General features: G+C 43.9%; 1 protein-coding gene across 3 annotated transcripts in view; it reads left to right on the top strand.

Annotated features, from left to right (window-relative positions):
- The window catches only part of LOC101845228 (zinc finger Y-chromosomal protein 1), a 74470-nt gene that overhangs the window by 42351 nt on the left and 12461 nt on the right, over positions 1-19658 (top strand). Inside the window, exon 4 of one of the 3 annotated variants that reach the window (XM_013080506.2) lies at positions 8404-10034. The exons of 1 other annotated variant lie outside the window; for it this stretch is intronic. In XM_013080506.2, coding sequence (XP_012935960.1) covers positions 8404-8990 — 587 coding nt within the window. In that variant the 3' untranslated portion in view covers positions 8991-10034. Of the gene's footprint in view, positions 1-5046; positions 5928-8403; positions 10035-19658 lie in introns of those variants that run through there. One more of the 3 variants, XM_005094795.3, reaches the window with a different exon arrangement.

Raw genomic sequence — 19658 nt, 5'->3', positions numbered from 1 at the left:
CCCACCTCAGTGGTCCCGTTGGGTTTCCTACCCCCGTCCACAACCACAACTCCTCCGTCCAACAGCGAGCAGCGACAGGTGTGCCTGCATTGCGGCAAAGACTTCCCTAGTCGGGACAGGCTGCTCAAGCACGCGCATCACTGCCGGGGCGGACTGGTGGTGGCGTGCCCAGAGTGTGGGAAGACGTTCGGCCGGAGGTACAATCTGCGCGTGCACATGCGAAACGTTCATCGTATCGGTGACACTATCGTCTGCAAGAACTGTGGCCAGAGCTTTAGGTCTTTCCTGCGTTTAAATGAGCACAAGCAGACTTGTTGGCTACAGGGTTGATCGTTTAAGTAAAGAATGGTGTCTTTGCCTTGTCTGGCCAGTGCTGTGCATGTATTTAAGACAATTGAAAAATCTTGTCTTGTGGTTGTGACAGTTTGCTTCTTCACATGACTGCGTGCGTACGTTTGCAGTGCGTGAACAGTATCGTACCGGTACCAAGTTTTGAATTCCTGTAAAAGTAACGGAAGTAGAGGAGTTGACTTTTTAAAATGACCTCTCGCTCTGTCCTTTTTTTTTGGGGGGGGGGGGGGGGGGGGGGTTCAGTGTAAACAGCGTTAGAAGTTGTACTTTTGACGGTCACTAGTTTCGGTGAGCATGGTGTATTTTTAAAAATTGTTTATTATAATTTTTTTTTTTTTGGGGGGGGGGGTATTTTTCTAGAAAAAGTGCAACAGTTCGTGCCATGGCAAATTGTAAACAATGATCGTGAAATTAAAATGGCCTTTACCGCTTTTCTTGGGATGTTTTTTAAACGGTATTTTAAGTTATTTTAATCATCTCCGGGGTTGGAGAAACGAGCCATTTGTGGGCATGTCGTGATAATCTGTAGTTCAAAGAGCTGTTCAGAAACCTTAAACAGCTTCTTGTTTGGTTAATGTTACCATGCAGGCTAGAATCCTCCATGCGAGCTATTTGTTCAATGTCTGCCCTAAGTGTACGGTCATTTGTTGTGGTGATAGTGTTGACAAAAGGTTGTGTACCAAAGCTTGGAGCACACATACGGGTAGGCTAGCAGGGTGGAGGGATCAGGAAGTGTTTGTCTAAGAAGTCGTTTTGGTAGTGTCGAGGATAAAAAAGATCACTAGATCTAGAGGCAAATAATCTACCTGTGTTTGCCGTACTTAAAAAAAAAAATGCATTTCTCACGGCAATTCAATTTGTTTCTTTGGGGGGGGGGGGGGGGGGTTATTGCTGCCTTCTATGCAAGCGCTTGCAACGCATGGAATTATCCCAAACTGTGACGACGGTGCCATAAAACATCTACTTGATCAACCAGCTTTCCACATTATAAACACTTTGTATGCATCCCCGGGGTTGATTTTTTGGGTAAAAAAAAAAAATCAATTCTAAGATAAATGTTAAGGCAACGATCACCCCTTCAGTTTTCTCCCTCTGATCTTTTTACATTGGTGTAAGATATTAATACAATGGCAGTTGGGTCAATTTCTCTTTGTCATTGTTACCTAGACCGTATCGTCATGCATTAAAAATTTGAAGTTTACTAGATGTATTTTATCTCTCCTGTCTGTCAGTGGTGTCTCTAAGAAGTTCAAAGAGCGAGCATAGCAAGTGTTTTTAAAAAATTATTTTTTGTTTGGTCAGTGTCTAATGAAAATGTTATTTTTATTTGCCTGAACCTGAAATAATTGCATGTTGATCTAATTCGATCTCCATTATTTTAATTCGTGGGGTTTTGTTTGCTTTTTCCGGGGGAGGGAGTGGGGGGGGGGGGGGGGGGTAAGAGGGAATGATGATGCAAATTTAGGTTGTTTTGTTGTGCTTTGTGTACAATAATTGTTTTGGTTGATGACATATGATACTATTTCTGACGCTATGGTCACCAATATTGATACGCGTGGGTAGAATTTTTATTTTGTATTCTTTTTTTTAAAAAGAATTATGATTGGAATAAAGAATGCTACTTTGTGAACACTTTCTCTTGTTTCTTTTTTTCCTCTCAGTTTTAGCCCTCCTTGTGTATTTCGTGTTCCACAGTGTGTTCCTCGTCTCGGTTTACGTCGATCCTGTATCTGTGTCTGTCTGTCTTTCTCATTAACCATTTCTGTCTCCACCCATCCATGTGTGTTGTCTTTCGTGTGGCTAATGGGATGAGAGCTAAAGAAAGGTACATGTATCCGTGTGTGGCATGCTGTTTTCTCCAACGTGCGTTTTTTTTACCTGTGTCTGTGATCTCTGAAAACAGCCCACTTGGCATCTGTGGTGCAGCTTTTAGGCACTTCGTTGTCCCAGGAGACTGGAGTTCGATTCCCGAGTAGGGAGAATTTTAAAAAAATTGAATGTGTGTGTATCTTGTTCTTTCTAAGGTGATTTTGTATCCCCATCGGCCCAGGTTCGCCCTAATAGGCTGAGTAAGAAGCCCGCCCCCTTGATAATGATTGATAATCTAAATTGTGCCGAAACGTTGTAAAAACACATACATTAGAAAAAAGAAAACAGTCCCATATTGTGTATTTACATTAAAATGTAGTTTAGTTTGTGTGATTCTACATTTTCATAAGCCCCCTCAGTCTTATCTCTTTGTCGGACTGCCTGTTGTATTTCTTGAGCTTGTGCCTCGCCCCCATCCCTCTCCTGTGGGTGGTTGGCGGGTGCTCTGGTGTGGTTTGCTGCTGCTTCTTCTTTCCTATCTAACATCTATCGTCCTTATCTCCCCTTCTTCTTTTTTATGTTTGTTGCTCTCTTGTAACACCTCTACTCTAATCTTCTGGCGCTCATATGACCTGCTGTTGCGAGCGTCGTAAAACCTCTTCTAAAACTAACACCCCACCCATGCAATATGAAAGCATTTGATTCGTGAAAACTCGAGTTCTTGGTAACACTGGAATTCTCTGCAGCCCCATGATACACAGGAGGCACAGTTAGAATTGGAGGTAGTTGACCTTGTGAAATAATTCTGTTGAATTAGAACAGTCCTTGTACATTTTATATATTATTTCCAGGTTATACAGACTTTGTACTGTTAAACGGGGTGCCCACTACGGCTGGATCGGGCCGATCGCCCGACTCGATGGCCTGAAACTGAAATCAAACACGTTTGAAAGATCGGAATCACTTTGGAGAATGCGAACGTGGGTTGTCGTCAAGCTGTTACTGTTACTGTAAAAAAGAAATCAGGGCAAAAAATTAAAATTGTTTCTTTCTTTTACAAATTGTACCGCCATACATGTATATCTTTTCTTGCTTTTTTAAAAACATTTAGAATTAGAATTTTAATTTCGATACAATAGTTCTCGAGCACTTGCAACCGATGCCACAGATTTAGAATCAGCAGTAACATTTTCAAAATTTTTGGAGTGGGTGGTTGGCGGGTGCTCTGGTGTGGTTTCCTTCTTCTTTCCTATCAAACATCTATTGTCCATTTCTCCCCTTCTTCTTTTTTTAATGTTTGTTACTCTTTTGTAACACCACTAATCTTCTGGCGCACATATGACCTTATCAGTTGCGAGCGCCGTAAAACTTCTACTAAAACTTTTTTTAAAATTTGGGCTACGATTTGTGTTTCGGATTTTTTTTTCTGGGACGTTTTCCCCATATCTGACCGCTATCCTGACCGGGGGCCATTAGTTATCATGATCCGCAGTCATAGTGACGAACGGTATTTGGTCTCGTGTTGTGCCATCTTGCACATGTATCGGTATGAACTTTTCTATACCGTGTGTCACTCGTATCTATTACCGTCGGAAGCAAGTTGCTGTGGGTGCAGTCTTGTACTTTTCTATTGTCCGAATCTCTTCTTGGTGACACGTGACCGCTTTTTCTTTCCTCATCCTTACTATCATTTTTTCTCTACTTCTTTTGTATGTTTGTCACTCTCTTGTGAACTGCCATTTCCGGGGTGCCTTAGAAAGTCGAAGCAGACTTTGTGCTGTTGAGGCTAGAGAGGTGAGCAGAGTAAGCGTGATTCCCCGTTTGGACTTCTCTGTTGACATCCACCCCTTGGCGCTCGTATGACCGTATGCAGTTACGTCGTACAACCTTATTAAAACAAAAACCAACAACGCTAACAGCTGCTTTATTGTCTGTGGAAGTTTTTATTTTTTACATTAAAAAAAAATTATCCTCTTTGATCCTTCTGATGCCATATTTGTAAATGAAGTAAGTGTGCACAAGAATTGCTAAATAATGTAGAAGTTCTGGGATTGATTACCTCCTCAGTCCTTCCAATGAGAGAGAAAAGACGTTGAAGTTAAGGAAGGGTACGGTCATGAGTGCTCCGTCAAAACCAGTTTTAGTTTTAGTAGAGGTTTTACGGCGCTCGCAACTGCATAAGGTCATAAGAGCGCCAGAAGATTAGAGCTGTTACAAGAGAGTAACAAACATAAAAAAGAGGAAGGGGAGAAAAAGACGATAGATGTTTGATAGGAAGGAAGAAGCAAACCACACCAGAGCACCCGCCAACCACCCAAGGCAAGTTGACGGAAACAAGAAGAAGTGAATGATGACAAGTGTTACAGTAGTATATCGCCGGGACAACTACGGAATTTGGACCTACAGTAGATTATGAGAAGAACTGTTTAGTGAAAAGTAAATTTTGAATCGTTTGAGTGTTATGTTGTTTTGTTTGGAGCTGGCTTAGCTTGTTTTTGTTTGATTCTAGCAATGTCGCTTATCATTTTACGTTCATGTTTTATCGAGTTTAGTTTCTTTAAGGGTTATATAACTATTCGGTTTCAGTGTCCAAAAAATATATTATTGCAACCGAAGAGTGCTTTGTACCGGTATCGTCAGTTATTCTAAACCTTCCCTCTTCTACACTCTGTACTTGTAATGTGCGCTTCTGTAAAAACGCGGATATCTCTTTGAAGAAATTGGTGAGCGACTACTTCCCCTTTGCGTTGTTAAAATCCTCTCTCTTGTACGTTTTGAGATGGTAAATGGACCTTTTTATTTCTGTCAAGCGGCCAGTGCATGCTCGATGTTCGGTGTGGCTCAACTCCCAAGTGTCATTCCAGCTGTTTTCTCCCTTCTCCCCAGGCGATATCCAGAGGGAAGTGTTGGTCGGGTATCAGGCCGGGTCCTCCAGTCGCCTGGCGGGTAGCTCCGCTGGCGACTCTGGTAGCTCGGGCGTTTGGCCATCACGCCGGATGTCCTACCCTTTGAGTCCCCTCACCAATTCCGCACAAGATCGGTGGGGTCTATCGTCCAGCTTCAACCTGCACCACCACAGTCAAGCTGCTCACGCCCACCACTCTACCTCCTCCTCGTCCAACGCCCGCGTTTCGAGAGACATCTACGGCAATACTGTGTTCACGACCTGCTCCAAGTGCGGGGGGAAATACACCAACCCGTCGGCCTGCTCGGCGCACGAGGTGAATTGCACGGGACACAACCGGCTCATGTGCCACATTTGCCAGCGGGTGTACAGCCAGATGTGCGCGCTCAAAGAGCACTTGCGGGGCAAGCACGGCCTTGGAAAACCCCTGGTGTGCAGTCTTTGTGGGCGCTCCTTCAAGTACAAGCCCCAGCTGTACGATCACAACTGTACGGGCATGTCTCCAGCCGACCGACAGGGTCACCACAGGCCGGGCCGACTCGCCCGTCATTCCATTCCGTCTTCCATTCCTCTCAGTCTGAGAAGCCAGTCGCCTCAGCAGCAGCAACAGCAACAGCAGTCCGAACAACAACCAGAGGCAAACATGAAAGTTGAGGTTGACAGTGCCGAGTCACTACAGAGTGGGGAGAGTTCACCAAGTTCTCAGCCCAATCAGTCCATGCTATTGCCCACCCAGACTATGAACGAATAGATCTCATTTTAATAGAAGCTTATACCTATTGTACCTCGCTCCGTTTCAACTTGGTATTGTACCTGTGTATTAGCAATCGTCGTTTTAAAAAATAAAACATTTTCTTTTGAATCCGTTTGAGTCTTTCTTTGACTAATTAAGGTTAGATATTTAAAATGCTCTGGGTTGGGGTTACCGGTCTAAATTGGACTGCTAATGGTGAATTATTTTACCACCAGTCCTACCATTTCACACATCGTCCGCCAGTTGTTCAGATGTAGGCCTACAAAACTCAGATTTTTAAACATTGTATTTTACTTTAAATTAAATTGCACGTTCTTAATCTGTGATATCGGTTGCATGTGCTCCAGAAATATTTTGCGAAATTCAAGTTCTAAGCGCTGGAATTTTTTTAAAAACGTGTTAAAAACAGGAAAAGATATGTAACGTAGGTTAAATGTACACATTATGTTAAAAGAATGAAATCTGTTTTTCTCTCTCCGAACCCCCCCCCCCCCCCCCCCCCCCAACCTTTTACTTTCTAGGCTTAATCCATTTGAACAGCTTTCCGTCGGCATGTTTATTTGTTTTAATGGTTTACGGCGCTGTAGGAAGGTCTTGCCACGACTGTGTTCGCTATTCCTTCCTTTCTCCTAGTTATGTCTTTTACAGGATGGCGGCTGTGTACGCTGTAGTTGGGGAACCATGTTTGATCAACCCAAGAGCCGGTGTTTTTTTCACTCAACTTTATTTTATGGGTTTTATAGAGGGTAGGAGCCTTGTGTTTTTACAACAACCCCGTTGTTTGACCCCATAGGCCATTCTACTATTGGCCAACCAACACCTTTTATTATAACATCTCCACGCATCAGTTGTTGGCACATACTTTGTTTTTTTGTGTATTGGCATAAATCATCTTAAAGATTTCGGTGGGTGATTGGCGGCTGCTCTGGTGTGGTTTGCTCCTTCTTTTCTATCAAAATCAATCGTCCTTATCGCTCCTCCTACTTTTCCTTGTATGTTACGTTCCTCTAATCTTCAGCACTTTCAAGTTCTAATATTATGACCTAATTGTGTTGGAAGTGCTGTCTTTCTTACTAAAACTATTTGTCGGCCTATGCACAGCATTGAATATGGTTAGGATACTGCTCCCTCTGGCTAAAGAGACTCTTCTCTTTCTCTCTCTCTCTCTCTCTCTCTCTCTCTCTCTCTCTCTCTCTCTCTCTCTCTCTCTCTCTCTCTCTCTCTCTCTCTCTCTCTCTCTCTCTCTCTCGTTCTTTTTTACACACACACGCACACAGAGAGAGAGAGAGAGGGAGAGAGAGAGAGAGAGAGAGACGTGAGGGGGGGGGGGGGGGAGCAGGCCTAAAAACACGCATGTACTTGATCGGTACCGGTAGATGAAAAGTCCGTAACGTACCCTTGCACGAAATGGCTGTGCTGATAGTAATTTACGCATGCCTGCCTAGTCTGTAACTCGAGACAAGTAGACATCTACATTTAGTCACATGTACTGATTTTAGTCTTCCTCCACATTCAAATCAGGTAGTAGGTGGTTGGAGGGCGCCACTGGTAGGCCCTTGTTTCTGTCTGTTTGTCTGTTCCTGTGACCTAAATGGCCGTCGTTATTTAGAATTTTAAATGTGTACAATGTATATAATTTCTCTTTTACTCAACAAGCAATGGTCATTTTATTTGATTACTGGAGCTCCGGGGTGAATAGTTAGGGGCGTCACTGTTACATCTTACTTTATTCTGCTTTTTCTTTTTCTGTCTGTATGTCTAAAGCCCCGGTTACACGCAACGATAATTATATTGTCAGATTCGTCGTATGCGAGAACTGTCCTTTTTATCGAGCTGTGTAGTCTGTTTAGACGTATCAGTCGATCGTCCAGTTTTCTTTTGATCAGGGAGATTCCTACTCGTTGACTTGACTGGCTGCAGATGTGCAACGCACCGGGTGACCTTGATACGCAACTTCGCCTTTGACGATCAACTAAATAATATTACAAACATTTATATAAAATAGCGCACCAAGTCAGGTTCCCGGCGAGCAACTTTGCTGATTTTGAGACGCTGATTCCGAATTTGAAATCAGTTTTTACCTGATATAATTATTTTTAAAATTTTGAGCCTTAAATTTAACCCTGCACGGCGGCAAATTTTAAAGTGATTCTACGTCACAGCGCGTCTCCCCCCCCCCCCCCCCCCCAATCTGACCGTGATCGCACGGAAGATATCAAGAAGCAGTGCTTGATCTCTCGACCAAGTCTCCAAGCCATGGTCCAATTGTCCAAACTTTGTACAACTTTGTGGTTACACCTGACGATTTGTCTCATGATCGATAGATCGTCCAGTTTTTGTACAATTTATCGTTGCGTATAACCGGGCCATAACTCTTTCCTTGCATGTCGATGCGTTTCTCTAGGCTTATACTGAAGCGGGAGGGAGTTTAGTCAAAATGCTAGTTGAACTGTGTTGATTTGGGTATAATAAGCGTTCGTGCTTCCCAGACCCTCTTAATATTTACAAACTTCTGACAAATTCTTAAGTGCCTGCAGGGATATCTCTGGCGTGCTTCCAACATGTGGGCTTTTATTTTCACCAGGGAAAGATGAGGTCATGGCGTACATGGATGTGGCTTTAGACACGACAGAATCGGAAGATGGTGGTTCAGTGATTGTTGGGGCTGGCCAAACACTGGCGACAGGAAAACTCTCACAGAGTTGTAGCCCGCTGCGCTGCAAATGTGGCAAAACCTTTGTGTACCTCTCTTATCTGTTACAGCATCAACGGTTTTGTCAGAACTCTTCGTTACCGACCATGGAGTCGCTACAAGTGCATAAGTCGGACAGAGAAAAGAAACCATGTATCAAGATTGTTAATGCCATGACTGGGCATGCAGAGGAAACTCAACAACCGGTGGAAGAGCGGGGCAAGAGGCGGCCAGGGGATGATTTGTACTTCTGCCGGTGTGGGAAGAGTTTCAACTACCAGCGCAACATGCAGCGTCACCGTAACAAATGCGAACAGTCTCGGGGCATGGGCTGTAACGTGTGCGGAAAACTTTACTATCGTCTCGACTACTTCCGTGCTCACATGCTCACGCACGGCATGTGGGTGCCCATGAAGAGGAAGACGTCCGAGTTCGGGTCCAAGCGTCTAAACCAAGAGCTGTTAAAACTGAAGCTGTAGATTTACTCCACCAGAGTTTTGTCATGCAGATCTATTACTCTCCAGATTTACATGTATATGATATCACACAAGTAGCTTGGCTTCTTATTGTTGAATTGTTTTAAGAAATCAAAACAACAAAAGCTTCATTGCAGTGAGTCCTCTTCAGTGGATGTGTGGTGACTGTTAGCTTTAAGCATTTTGATCCTTTTCGTTTTAGCATCAGACTCGAATTTGAAGACAGCTGCACCTATTAATTAGGCTATACAGTGTTTTCTATTTTATTTCTGGAGTTTAGTCTCATATTTTCTCAAAAAGTACATTAATTCTGATTGTCTTTCTCACTTACCATAAAGGTTGTGGTTGCGTGTTTGTTTGTACCTCACGGCTGCCTTGCTAAATGCTGTTGTTGTCTTACCAGGTTCATCTGCGCAACCCTAATTAGAAGATAATTCCATAAATAGCGTCAAGTTATACATCATGAATAGTGACACAAGCAGACTGACTCGGGACAAATTTAGTGCGATATTCCGTATTCGTTATGTTTATGGTAAAGTCAAACATAGTGTAATGTAATTTACCGTGCGTTAGATGTCATTTTAGCGGTTGGCACAAGTGGCCCTTGTTCAACTGCTCTTTGGAAGATGGATGCCATCTTTCTCTACATTGATCTTTTTACAGTTTCCTTGAGACAGATCGCTTTGTGCTGTTCGAAAATGTTAGGACTAACCAACGCTTGTCAAGTCAGACTTTTAGAGCATTGTCAAACTCGAGCTCATTTACTGATGCTATACAGCGTAGGTCACCTTAGCATTAGCAGTATTTTTGTTTTTCTTTCCGGTCAGTTTTATTTCCCGACATTAAAGTCTGGTCTGGTTTTCTCTTTTGTCATACATGTAACTTTTGAATAAGCCAACAGAAACATTATATTAGAATTCCGCGAGAAATGACCAAGAGAATGGGCTGGTGTGATGACCTGTTGAGCAAAACATGCCAAGTGTTTTGACGTGCCTGTGTTCTGAAGTGCGACCCTGCCGGCCTAAAGCCTTCTTTGTAGTTGTGTGTGTGTGTGTGGGGGGGGGGGGGGGTATGCATGTGTGTGTGCGTCTGTGTAAAATACTGTGATGCAGCTCATCATAGCTGTGCAGTTGAGTCCCTGCTGCTGTATCTGAGAGGGCGCATGTTTTACCTCGTCAGGTGGTGTTCCGTCTTCTATTCAACGCCACGGCCACAGATCCCCCCGCTCGAGCCGATCCCGCCAGAGAGGATCGTTCATGTGTGAGCACTGCTCGCGCGTGTTTAGCATGCGCCAGAGCCTGACCCGACACAAATGGAAATGCGAAGGCACTCGGGTGTTGGATTGCCCTGTCTGTGGACGTCTCTTCCACCGCATGGACCGGCTGCGCAGCCACATGGAAGCCATGCACAGAGCGGGCCTGAGCATTGCGTGAAACTATGAGTGCCCACTATCACTATCAATATCAAGAACCGCATGAAATGTCCCACCTATTGTTTCTTGTGTTCCCTTTTAGATGTGTGGGCTGATACTATTTCTACTTATTATTTACGCCAGCTCAGAGGGTTCCGGAAGCTCTGTTGACTGGCATCTGGGTAGCGCTCATGTACTGAAGAATGTTATAAACGGCTGTCAAAACCGATCTAATCAAGTACTCTTGTTGTGTAGATTTCTAGTTAGTGACTGCTATAGTTGTGTTATGATGTCTTTTTAATTGCAATTCAATCGAATGCAATTGCTTTATTAAAAGAAAAGGGCCATAATAATTATCTTCTCTATTTTTCTGTGGCGCATTGATGTTATATGCGGATTTATAAACCTGTTTAAAGCAAATGTTTGAGAATTTATTTTTACTTATCTTTTTAGAATGCGACAATGCACACTGATTACCTAAAAAAACAACAACCACTCCTTCTCTCTTGTTTTGCTTGTTCGGGGTTATTTTTTAATGGAATCGACTTTTATGTTTGTGTTGGAAAATTAGAAAATGCTTCTTTTTTTTTTTTTTTTTTTGAAGTCGGCGTTGGTTTGGATGTTTCGGGAGGGAGGTAGGGGTGGTACTCTGCAAAATGCTTCCCTTAGCCTTCTTTATGATTTGATGCGCTTGGTTAAAGAAGAAACAAAAGATTTGCCGCCTTGCCATCTCCTAATAAACCCCCAACAGCTAGAATCTAACACTCTTCAAATAATACAAGTAACTTAAAATGCATTTATAAAATACTCTTCCGGTGTGAAATGTCACTGTTACTCGTTACTCCTATATCACGTCCACCAGTGTAACATGTCCGTAGGTCATAGGTTCAGAACCACTTTCCAGACAGAAGATGTTGCACACTGGAGCCCTCCGCAAGTATACATGAGCGTTATTTTTGGTGGCCCCCTTTTGTCTCGGCTCATATATTGCTATTGTCGCTTCTTGATGTTGGCCAACACACTGAACTCCTGCACCTCAGATCTCTTGCTTTGTTGGGAAACAATCCTTGACGTGTTCCTTTCCCCGCCTTGTCGCCAGGATTCCACCTCGTCGCCAGCAACCCTGGCCGACGCACAGCGGGCTTGAAGTGGTTCTCCAATTACACCGGCAGTGCGTGGACATGCCTCCGCTGCCAGAAGAACTTCAACCACCGCTCCAGCCTGCTCCGGCACAAGTGGAAATGCGAGGGCACTCGACAGTTGGCCTGTCCGGAGTGTGGACAGCTGTTCTACCGGAAAGACAAACTGCGCCTCCATCACATTAATCGGCACAGTGGAGCTGTTCTGTTTTGACCGTGCAGCTCCTCGAGATTGCATGAGTAACGGCATATGCTTGGAGCCAGTACTATGTTTTTGTTAGTAAGTGCGGGCACCCATGTCTTGCTTTTAATTCTTGTATCGCTCGCATAGGGTCTCTGTGCTGTGAGCATTCTGTGTGACTGTACTGGAAATGGGCCTATATATTGGGTGCTTTTTATGTAAAGCTCCTTGTTGGTCGAGTAACTCTTGTTGTCTTTATAGCCACTCAGAACGTTTTGTGCCCTTTGCAACAGCTCAACATGCGATCTTTACTTCATGTTGCGAGAACACCATTTTTACATCTATAAGTATAAGGAATACAGTGTTCCGTGCGATATTTTGTAACAAGGTCACTGTGGTGTGTTTAGATGTATTTCTGCAGCATAGTCCAGTTTTTGTGGGTCAACAAAAATGTTGCTGAAAAACTGATGTTTAAAAAACTAACCTTAAAGCTATCAATTTTTTATTCAGGCTTGAAGATTTAAAGTGGACGTCAAGTTTTGCATGGGATTATAAATGACAAATTGCTTTTCATTTTTATGTATTCACTTTCGAATTCGCGGTCTCACTGCCGTCCCGTCCCTGTGTACACTGTGGTAGCTGTAGTTCCTTCAGGACTAGAATACCAAGTTATCCCGCACAGCTGGGTCCTCTACAAACAAAGCATAAGTAAGAGTTGTTTTTTTTTTAACATTGTACCCAGGGACTTTTTGTCCCGCCTTTCTTTGCCATCGTCATGCTTTCAATGAGCACATTTAGCGTCTGCGCTTCAGACACTTGGGCCCCCGTCATCCGTTTAGCATTGATTCTCCTACCTTGTCACCAGAATTCCATACCGGTACTTCTGCTGGCCTATTCACTAGTCCACGCCGTCGGCGCAGAACGGACGACGACTTGCTGTCCGAATACACCGGCAGCGAGTGGATGTGTGAGCGCTGCAAGAAGACCTTCACCCTCCGCTCCAGCCTGCTCCGGCACAAATGGAAGTGTATGGGCACTCGACAGCTGGCCTGCCCGGACTGTGGGCGACTTTTTCACAGAAGAGACAAACTGAGGCGGCATCGACTGACCGTTAACTGTGCAGTCGGAGCTCACTTCGCTCAAGGAGATGCAGTTTAATGATGACACGAGAAATGGAAACTATTAAGAACGTTGGCATAGTGATTACAGTTAATAGATGCTATCTAGCTCTATACTTTTCGTAATATTGAGCCTAGGTTAACCATGACAAGCAGGGCTGAAGCAGCCTGCTTCTTAAATGATTAAATTTTAAAAAAGAAGGGTGCTAAAATCTACTTAAAATTGTGTGGAGTGTGTGTGTGTGTGTGGGGGGGGGGGGGGGGGGGGTTGCAGCTAATTTGTTTACTTTGCTTCGATACAGTATTTATTTATTTTCTAAAGCAAAGTGCTTTACTAGTTTTAGGGCTTCCATTGTCTCTATTATAGTTGGTATCGGGTTATTAGAATCTGTTGAGAATTAGCACAGATCTATGTACAATTTTGTGTTGAGCCACGGCGGGTGGCTTTTAAAAAAAGTAGAGTTACGCGGATCCTGTGAGGATGCAATGTACTTCTCAATTGCTCAGTGACCGATCCTCCACTTTCCCCCAAACTCAGAATGAAAAATACACTCGCGTACAATGTCATTAATTTTCACCATTCTTTTAATATAAAAGCGAACACGTTGGGAGTGTTTGAGAGGCAGGCATTGAGTTTGAGTGTTTATATTATGCTCTGTATGGGTATTGTAGACTGCATTAACTGTGTGGATCTATGCATCAGGTTACACTTCGAACTTTGTATTCTTATTTCACATTGCTGTCTGCGCGGGCACGTTACCAGTTGTAGTGCAGTGTGCCTTTTGTTGGAAGATGATGTTGGTCTTACTATCGGGGGTAGGGATGCGAAGGGGAGAGGTGCTGTAAGTGTAAGAACAGACCTGAATTTCATTTTTCACCTCATGATTCAGACGAATAGTGTAAGAATGTGAAGGTGAAAAATATCAAATGTACATTGTCACGTAGGCTACTACTGATATAATGTATTTTTCTTCTAACTTCAGTTCTTGTACCTCATATTTTGTAGATGCTGCCATTTTATTTGATGCATCTATCTACTAAGGAGTACACCATCCATTACATGAACGTATTGAAATTTAGTCCCAATTTTTGTATTTCTGTTTCCCTGAAACGATTTTGAGAAAGCTTCGATTATATCCAAATTATTTTTCGTAAGCTCATCTCAATGATTTTCTGTAAGAGCCGGTAGCTATTGGGGCACCGTCGACATTAAAACATTGTTCACATTTCACTTGCATCTTAGATGCGAATTTCTCATGACCAAGGAGAAGAGCTCGGTATTGAGTTCAGAGCCAAAATGACTCTCCTCGGTATGCTCGCCCATCGGGGAAGGGAAAACCCGCAAGCACACATTTGGCCAAGCTATCTTCACCAGCCAGGTGACGTGTGTGACTCACTCTGACACGTTGCTCTCTATTTTTGCTCGTCGTCAGGCGCTCGAGTCCCCCTCTCGTCCAGACACGGTTGGTTGTGGAGCCCGTACGAATGCGAGCTGTGCAAGAGGCTTTTCTCTCACAAGACCAGCCTGCAGAGGCACACGTGGAAGTGTGCCGGCACTCGGGTTCTTCGCTGCCCACGCTGCCAGAAGACTTTCCACCGGCCAGACCACATGAAGGGCCACGCCATCCTCTGCGTGCAGCGCTTCCATCCTAACATCGCCAACTCTCGTTGTGAAAGTTCCCAAAGAAAGTCTTCTGAAACGTGAACCGATACTGCCTCGCGGGACGTCTGGATTAACTAGCAGTAACAGCATAGGTGCAAGTGAACTACATTCCCATCACTTTTTACTCTCCAAAGACCATTAGTTGTATTTTTGTGGAGCTTTAGTTCAAACGGACTGTCTATATTGTTAAAATTTGTTAGATTCTCGAGGAATGGCTAAATGTTTGTAGAGTGTGTTCGCTGAAAGGTTTTGATAGACCTGATAAGGATCTTGTGTATGCAAGTACATGTATGTTCGTGTGCATGTGTGGTTTGTCTTTGTGAAAAAGGAGTTTTTTTAATAGCATTTCATGTAGCAGAAAAGAATTTCAGTCACGAGAAAGTCGGTGTTCTCAGTCCTGCAAAGTCTTAATTTCTTGTGTGATAGATAAGAAATCCGGTATCTTCACAAGAACTTTATCCTTTGGTTTAAATTTTTTTAAAATTAGGTCTGTACTTTCCCGTCTGCTGGTGCCATACCCAATAACGTCCTCGCGTCTTCAGCGTTAGTCAGAATAGTTTTTCGATCTGTAACTTTTATTTGGTTTCCTGAAATGGAACTCTCAAAAGATCTCATGTTGTGGCTTCTAATGTAGTATTAGATAATGTAGGTTCACATTGTGCTAGGGAACTTGGGATTAGTGTCTGTCAGCAAAGAAGATATACAGTACTTCCAAATCAGCATGTCATTTTTTAAATATTTGCCCACCCCAAGGAAATGCATGCGAGAGCCCAAGAGAGGTTTTTCTATGGAACTCATTAATTGATGTACATCCTCAGAAAATTTGTGTTTTTGTTTGAACAGTGCGTTACCCCATGGCCAGCAGCCTCCTGCAACAGGACAGGCCCACATGAAGAGTGTTTTATTATTTTTAAAATTTGTTTTTATAAAATTTCATTTAATATATGATTCCTCGCTCACCTTCTTCTGAGGCCGTAGTGACCCCAGTCTTCTCTTTTTTTCTCTTGACTCCCTTCCAGTTTTTTTGATGATGCAGAGCCTGGGTTTGCTCCAATCGCCCCGCCAGAGCGGCCACAGTGCCAGCGTTGTCCCTGTCGTGAAGGGCTCCGCGGACTCGCCGCCACCCCGGCCGTACGTTTGCGAGCGCTGCAACACGTCCTTCACCAAGAAGGGTAACCTGTACCGGCACAAGTTCAAGTGTGCCCGCATCAAGTCGTACTCGTGTCACTTGTGCCACAAGTTTTACTTCCGCTCGGACAAGCTGCTTTCTCACATGAGGATGGTACACCCGTACGACTAACGAACGTCTAAGTAGCGGACGGACACAGCGTTGTAATAATATGTTATTAGTAGTGGGCTGGGATGGGGTGGGGACATGAACTCAAAAGTCAAATTCAACCCAAGAAGACCAGTGCATTTATACGTTTGTATGACTTTCCTCTTGAATAGAAATGAGTGTTTGGTTGTGTTTGAGCAATGACATTTCTTAGAGACGGTAGCCTAATGTGTTTACGTGTATCATGTGGCAAGTTTTAAGATGTTGCTGCTGTTTTTACTGTTATGGAAATTATCAACCCTATGGGGGGAAAAACGAGAATCCTTGGCAAATAAATGTTTTTACCTAGAATATCACGCTTTCTTGCATTTTTGTTGTCTGAAAGACTGTGTAGTGAGAAAAACCTCTCTCTGTGTGTCTCTGTTTGTATGTCTGTCTCTATCTCTCTCGCTCTGTTTTTGTCTGTCTGTCTGTCTGCCTGCCTGTCTGTCTGTCTCTCTCGCTATTTCTCTCTTCTCTGTTTTTGTCTGTCTGCCTGTCTGTCTGTCTCTCTCGCTATTTCTCTCTTCTTCTCTCCCCCCCCCCCCCCTTTCTTTCTCTCTTACTCTGTGATTGGCGGATGCTCTGATGTGGTTTGCTCCTTCTGTCCTATCAAAACATCTATCATCTTTATCCCCCCTCCCTCGTTTCTTTGTATGTTACTCTCTGTTGGACTTGCGCTGGGCCATGGAGATGTGTCCTCGTATGTTCTACGCCTTACCTCCGTGTTCAATCATCACGTGTTCGGGAGAGGGTGGTCATAGACCCACTACGTGCGTCTGTGTTGTAGCGGTTGGACACTTCGCACGCAAGAAACCTGAATTCGATTCTCGACTAGGGAGAAATTGTTATCGAGTATCTCAGGTGTTTTTGGCTGGGATGTTGTATACCTCTCAGCTCGGACTGGCCTTGATAGGCAGGGTCGGAAGCCCACCTTCTACATGACCTAAATTGTGTTGGTAGAGATGAAAAAACACCCACTTAAAAAAATACGCCCCCCTGTGCCTGTGGCAGGTCCTTTTTTCTCTCCGTTCTTTATACTATTTTCTTTGCTCAAGCGCAATCTGAGATTAACAGGCATGATTTTGAAAGGACTGTAAACTTTCAGTTCCACGTGTACATGTTCATGTACTTCTCCGAACAGCTGTGACTGGTGGCGTTGTTGTAGACCTGTGGGTGGGCTACTGGACTCCTAATCGTGAGATTCGTGGATTTGAGTTTGACTGTTTGAGGCTCAGGCCAATCCGATGTTGTGTCCATGGGATAGGCACTTTGCGCGAATTTCCTATTTGGTTCGGTCCTATTGGAGATGGACGTTGGATTTGGAGGTTCCACCTCTTAAAAAGCATTTCAGTGTTGCAAAAGGTGTTAAACGTGTATAATTTTTCTGGGCTGTGACTGATGTTATACCGTAGAACACATTTCATGAAGACTAGTGGGCAGGTGGTTGGAGGGCGATCTGGCACTTCCTACTTCTTTCTTTTCCCTCTGATGTTTCTGTCTGTCTGTCTGTCTGTCTGTCTGTCTGTCTGTCTGTCTGTCTGTCTGTCTGACTTTTCCCCAGCACTAAACGAAACGAAAATTACTGTGTCGGTGTGCGTCTGTTTTCTCGGGTAGACTGTCGGTATCATGCCGGCGTTCCTCTGGCCTCAGTGTACGATACCGGTGTCTGTGGTTTAACTGGTTAAGATTTAGCACTTGGCGTCGTACGTAGAGGACGTGAGTTCTGTCCTCATGAGGGAAGGTTTGTTTCAGAGAGTTACTCCGTTTGTTAGCCAAAGTTGGCTTTGACAAGCAGGGTCAAGGCAGCTTTATTCCTGTATGAACTAAAATGGGTCGATTGGATGTTTCGTAAAACATCTACCACGGTACTCTGGATGTTCCTGTTGCGGTGGCTAACGGGGGCTTTAGTCTAGTGTGGCTTTTCCTTTCCTTTCCTTTTTTTTCTTTTCTTATCTTTTCTATTTCTATTATTTTTTTCCTTGTTTGCTCTTGTTCTCCCCTGTCTTTTTACAGACATGAATTGTGTCTGTCCTCTTGTTTTAAACTCTTACTAGATCTGGTATTATTACTACTACTGTTCCAGCCCCCTTTGCCGTTGCGCGTCTATGGGGAAGTGCAGTTTTCTATGGTAGGCCAACTCGGCAGCTCTTTCAATTGAGATGTTACAATTTCTCAAGGTTCCCTTGACCCCTTCTTTCTATCCATCTTTTGCGTGACCTACCTTGTCCTTTGTAGCCTTGGTGCCAGGTGTTATTATAAGCTCTACTACTTCTCTACTACTTCTTTAATTTCCCTTGTGGGTGGTTGGCGGGTGCTCTTGTGTGGTTTGCTTCTTCTTTCCTATCAAACATCTATCGTCTTTATCTCCCCTCCTTCTTTTTTGTGTTTGTTACTCTCTTGTACCACCTCTAATCTTCGGCACGTATATGACCTTGTTGTGTTGCAAGTGCCGTAAAACTCTCACTAAAACTTTAAAAAAAAAATTTCCCTTTGTGGTTTCTGTCTGTGTATCTTACTTTACCCCAGCACTAACTAATATGTCGATGTCGATGTGCTTCTCTTTACTCAAACAAACATAAGCTCTCTAGGCTGGTTTTGTGGCATGGCATTCCTAAAAGGTGGCCAAACCATTTTATTATTATTTTTTTTTCGTTTTGGGGGCATTTTCCCTGTGAAATGCAGACAGGACTCCGTGCCAACAGATGCTTTTACATTTTCATGTCTCACGTGCAGTTATTTTGCTTTCATTAGTTTTGCATGATGTGCTGGATTACCGTGTTAGATCCTGGTGTGAATCCCTAACGGGGTAGGGTGTTCTTGAATTTGGACAGTCCGGGGAGCTTTCATGGCTCACTGCCCACTTTGATTAGTCCTGTTGGAGATATATTTAAATTCGGAGGTCCCGCCTCTAAAGACCCTACAATGTTCTTTTGGCGTAAAGTCTACTTTATGTTACATATAAGCGCATTGCTTTATTGACGTCGCTCTGAAGAAAAATACAAAATGGAACTAACTTTAAAAATGACGCAAATTTTATTTAAAACAGTATTTAATTTCAATTGCATTGTGTGTCCCTTTTTGTAGAGGGGTGTTTGATATTACTCTTTTTAAAATCTCTTTTGAAAAGGTGCATATTTCAATAGATTAAAGAAAAAATCTATGGCCTTGCCCGGGTCCTCAGTCGAAGCGCACCGAGCTTAAATGATCACTGACTGACTACTCCGTCAATCTACAGGCTTTGACCTCTCAAACGACTCCTGGGTCACTCCTGGCTTCCCCTCCATGGACCGCGGCATGAGAGCGCGCGGCATCGGTGGCGAGCCCTCTACCGCTCGACCATACGGCAGTAACGTGTGCAACTTCCCCACCACCCGCTACGTCCATGAGTGTACCTCATGCGGCCGCAAGTTCACCACCAAGAGTAACATGAAGCGACACGAGCAGAAGTGCGAGGCGCGCACCAACCTGCCGTGCCCTGTCTGTGGGAAGGTGTTCGGACACCACGACAGCCTGGAGCAACACGTAGCTCTTGTGCACAGCGGGGCGATGGTTCCTTAGGCTGTTGGCTTGAGGCGCGCAGAAAGAGGGGAAAAAAAGGGGGGGAGAGACAAAATGGAAGACACAAATTAGAGGATTCGAGACACAGATAGATAGAAGCGAAGTAGTGAGAGGTACCGCCCCCTAAATTCCCTATGGTACCTTACCGCCTGAGATAGGTTAAGATTGTCCACCAAACAATTAATGTCTTTTCACGAACGCTGACTTAAAGGGCCATTGAGGGGAACGAGTCAGCGTGTGTGTACATGTGTGTGTTTCATAGAGAGAGAGAGAGAGAGAGAGA

Source organism: Aplysia californica, unplaced genomic scaffold (genome assembly GCF_000002075.1).
Source record: "Aplysia californica isolate F4 #8 unplaced genomic scaffold, AplCal3.0 scaffold00089, whole genome shotgun sequence".
NCBI lineage: Eukaryota > Metazoa > Mollusca > Gastropoda > Aplysiida > Aplysiidae > Aplysia > Aplysia californica.
This window is presented reverse-complemented; position numbering and strand designations above follow the sequence as displayed.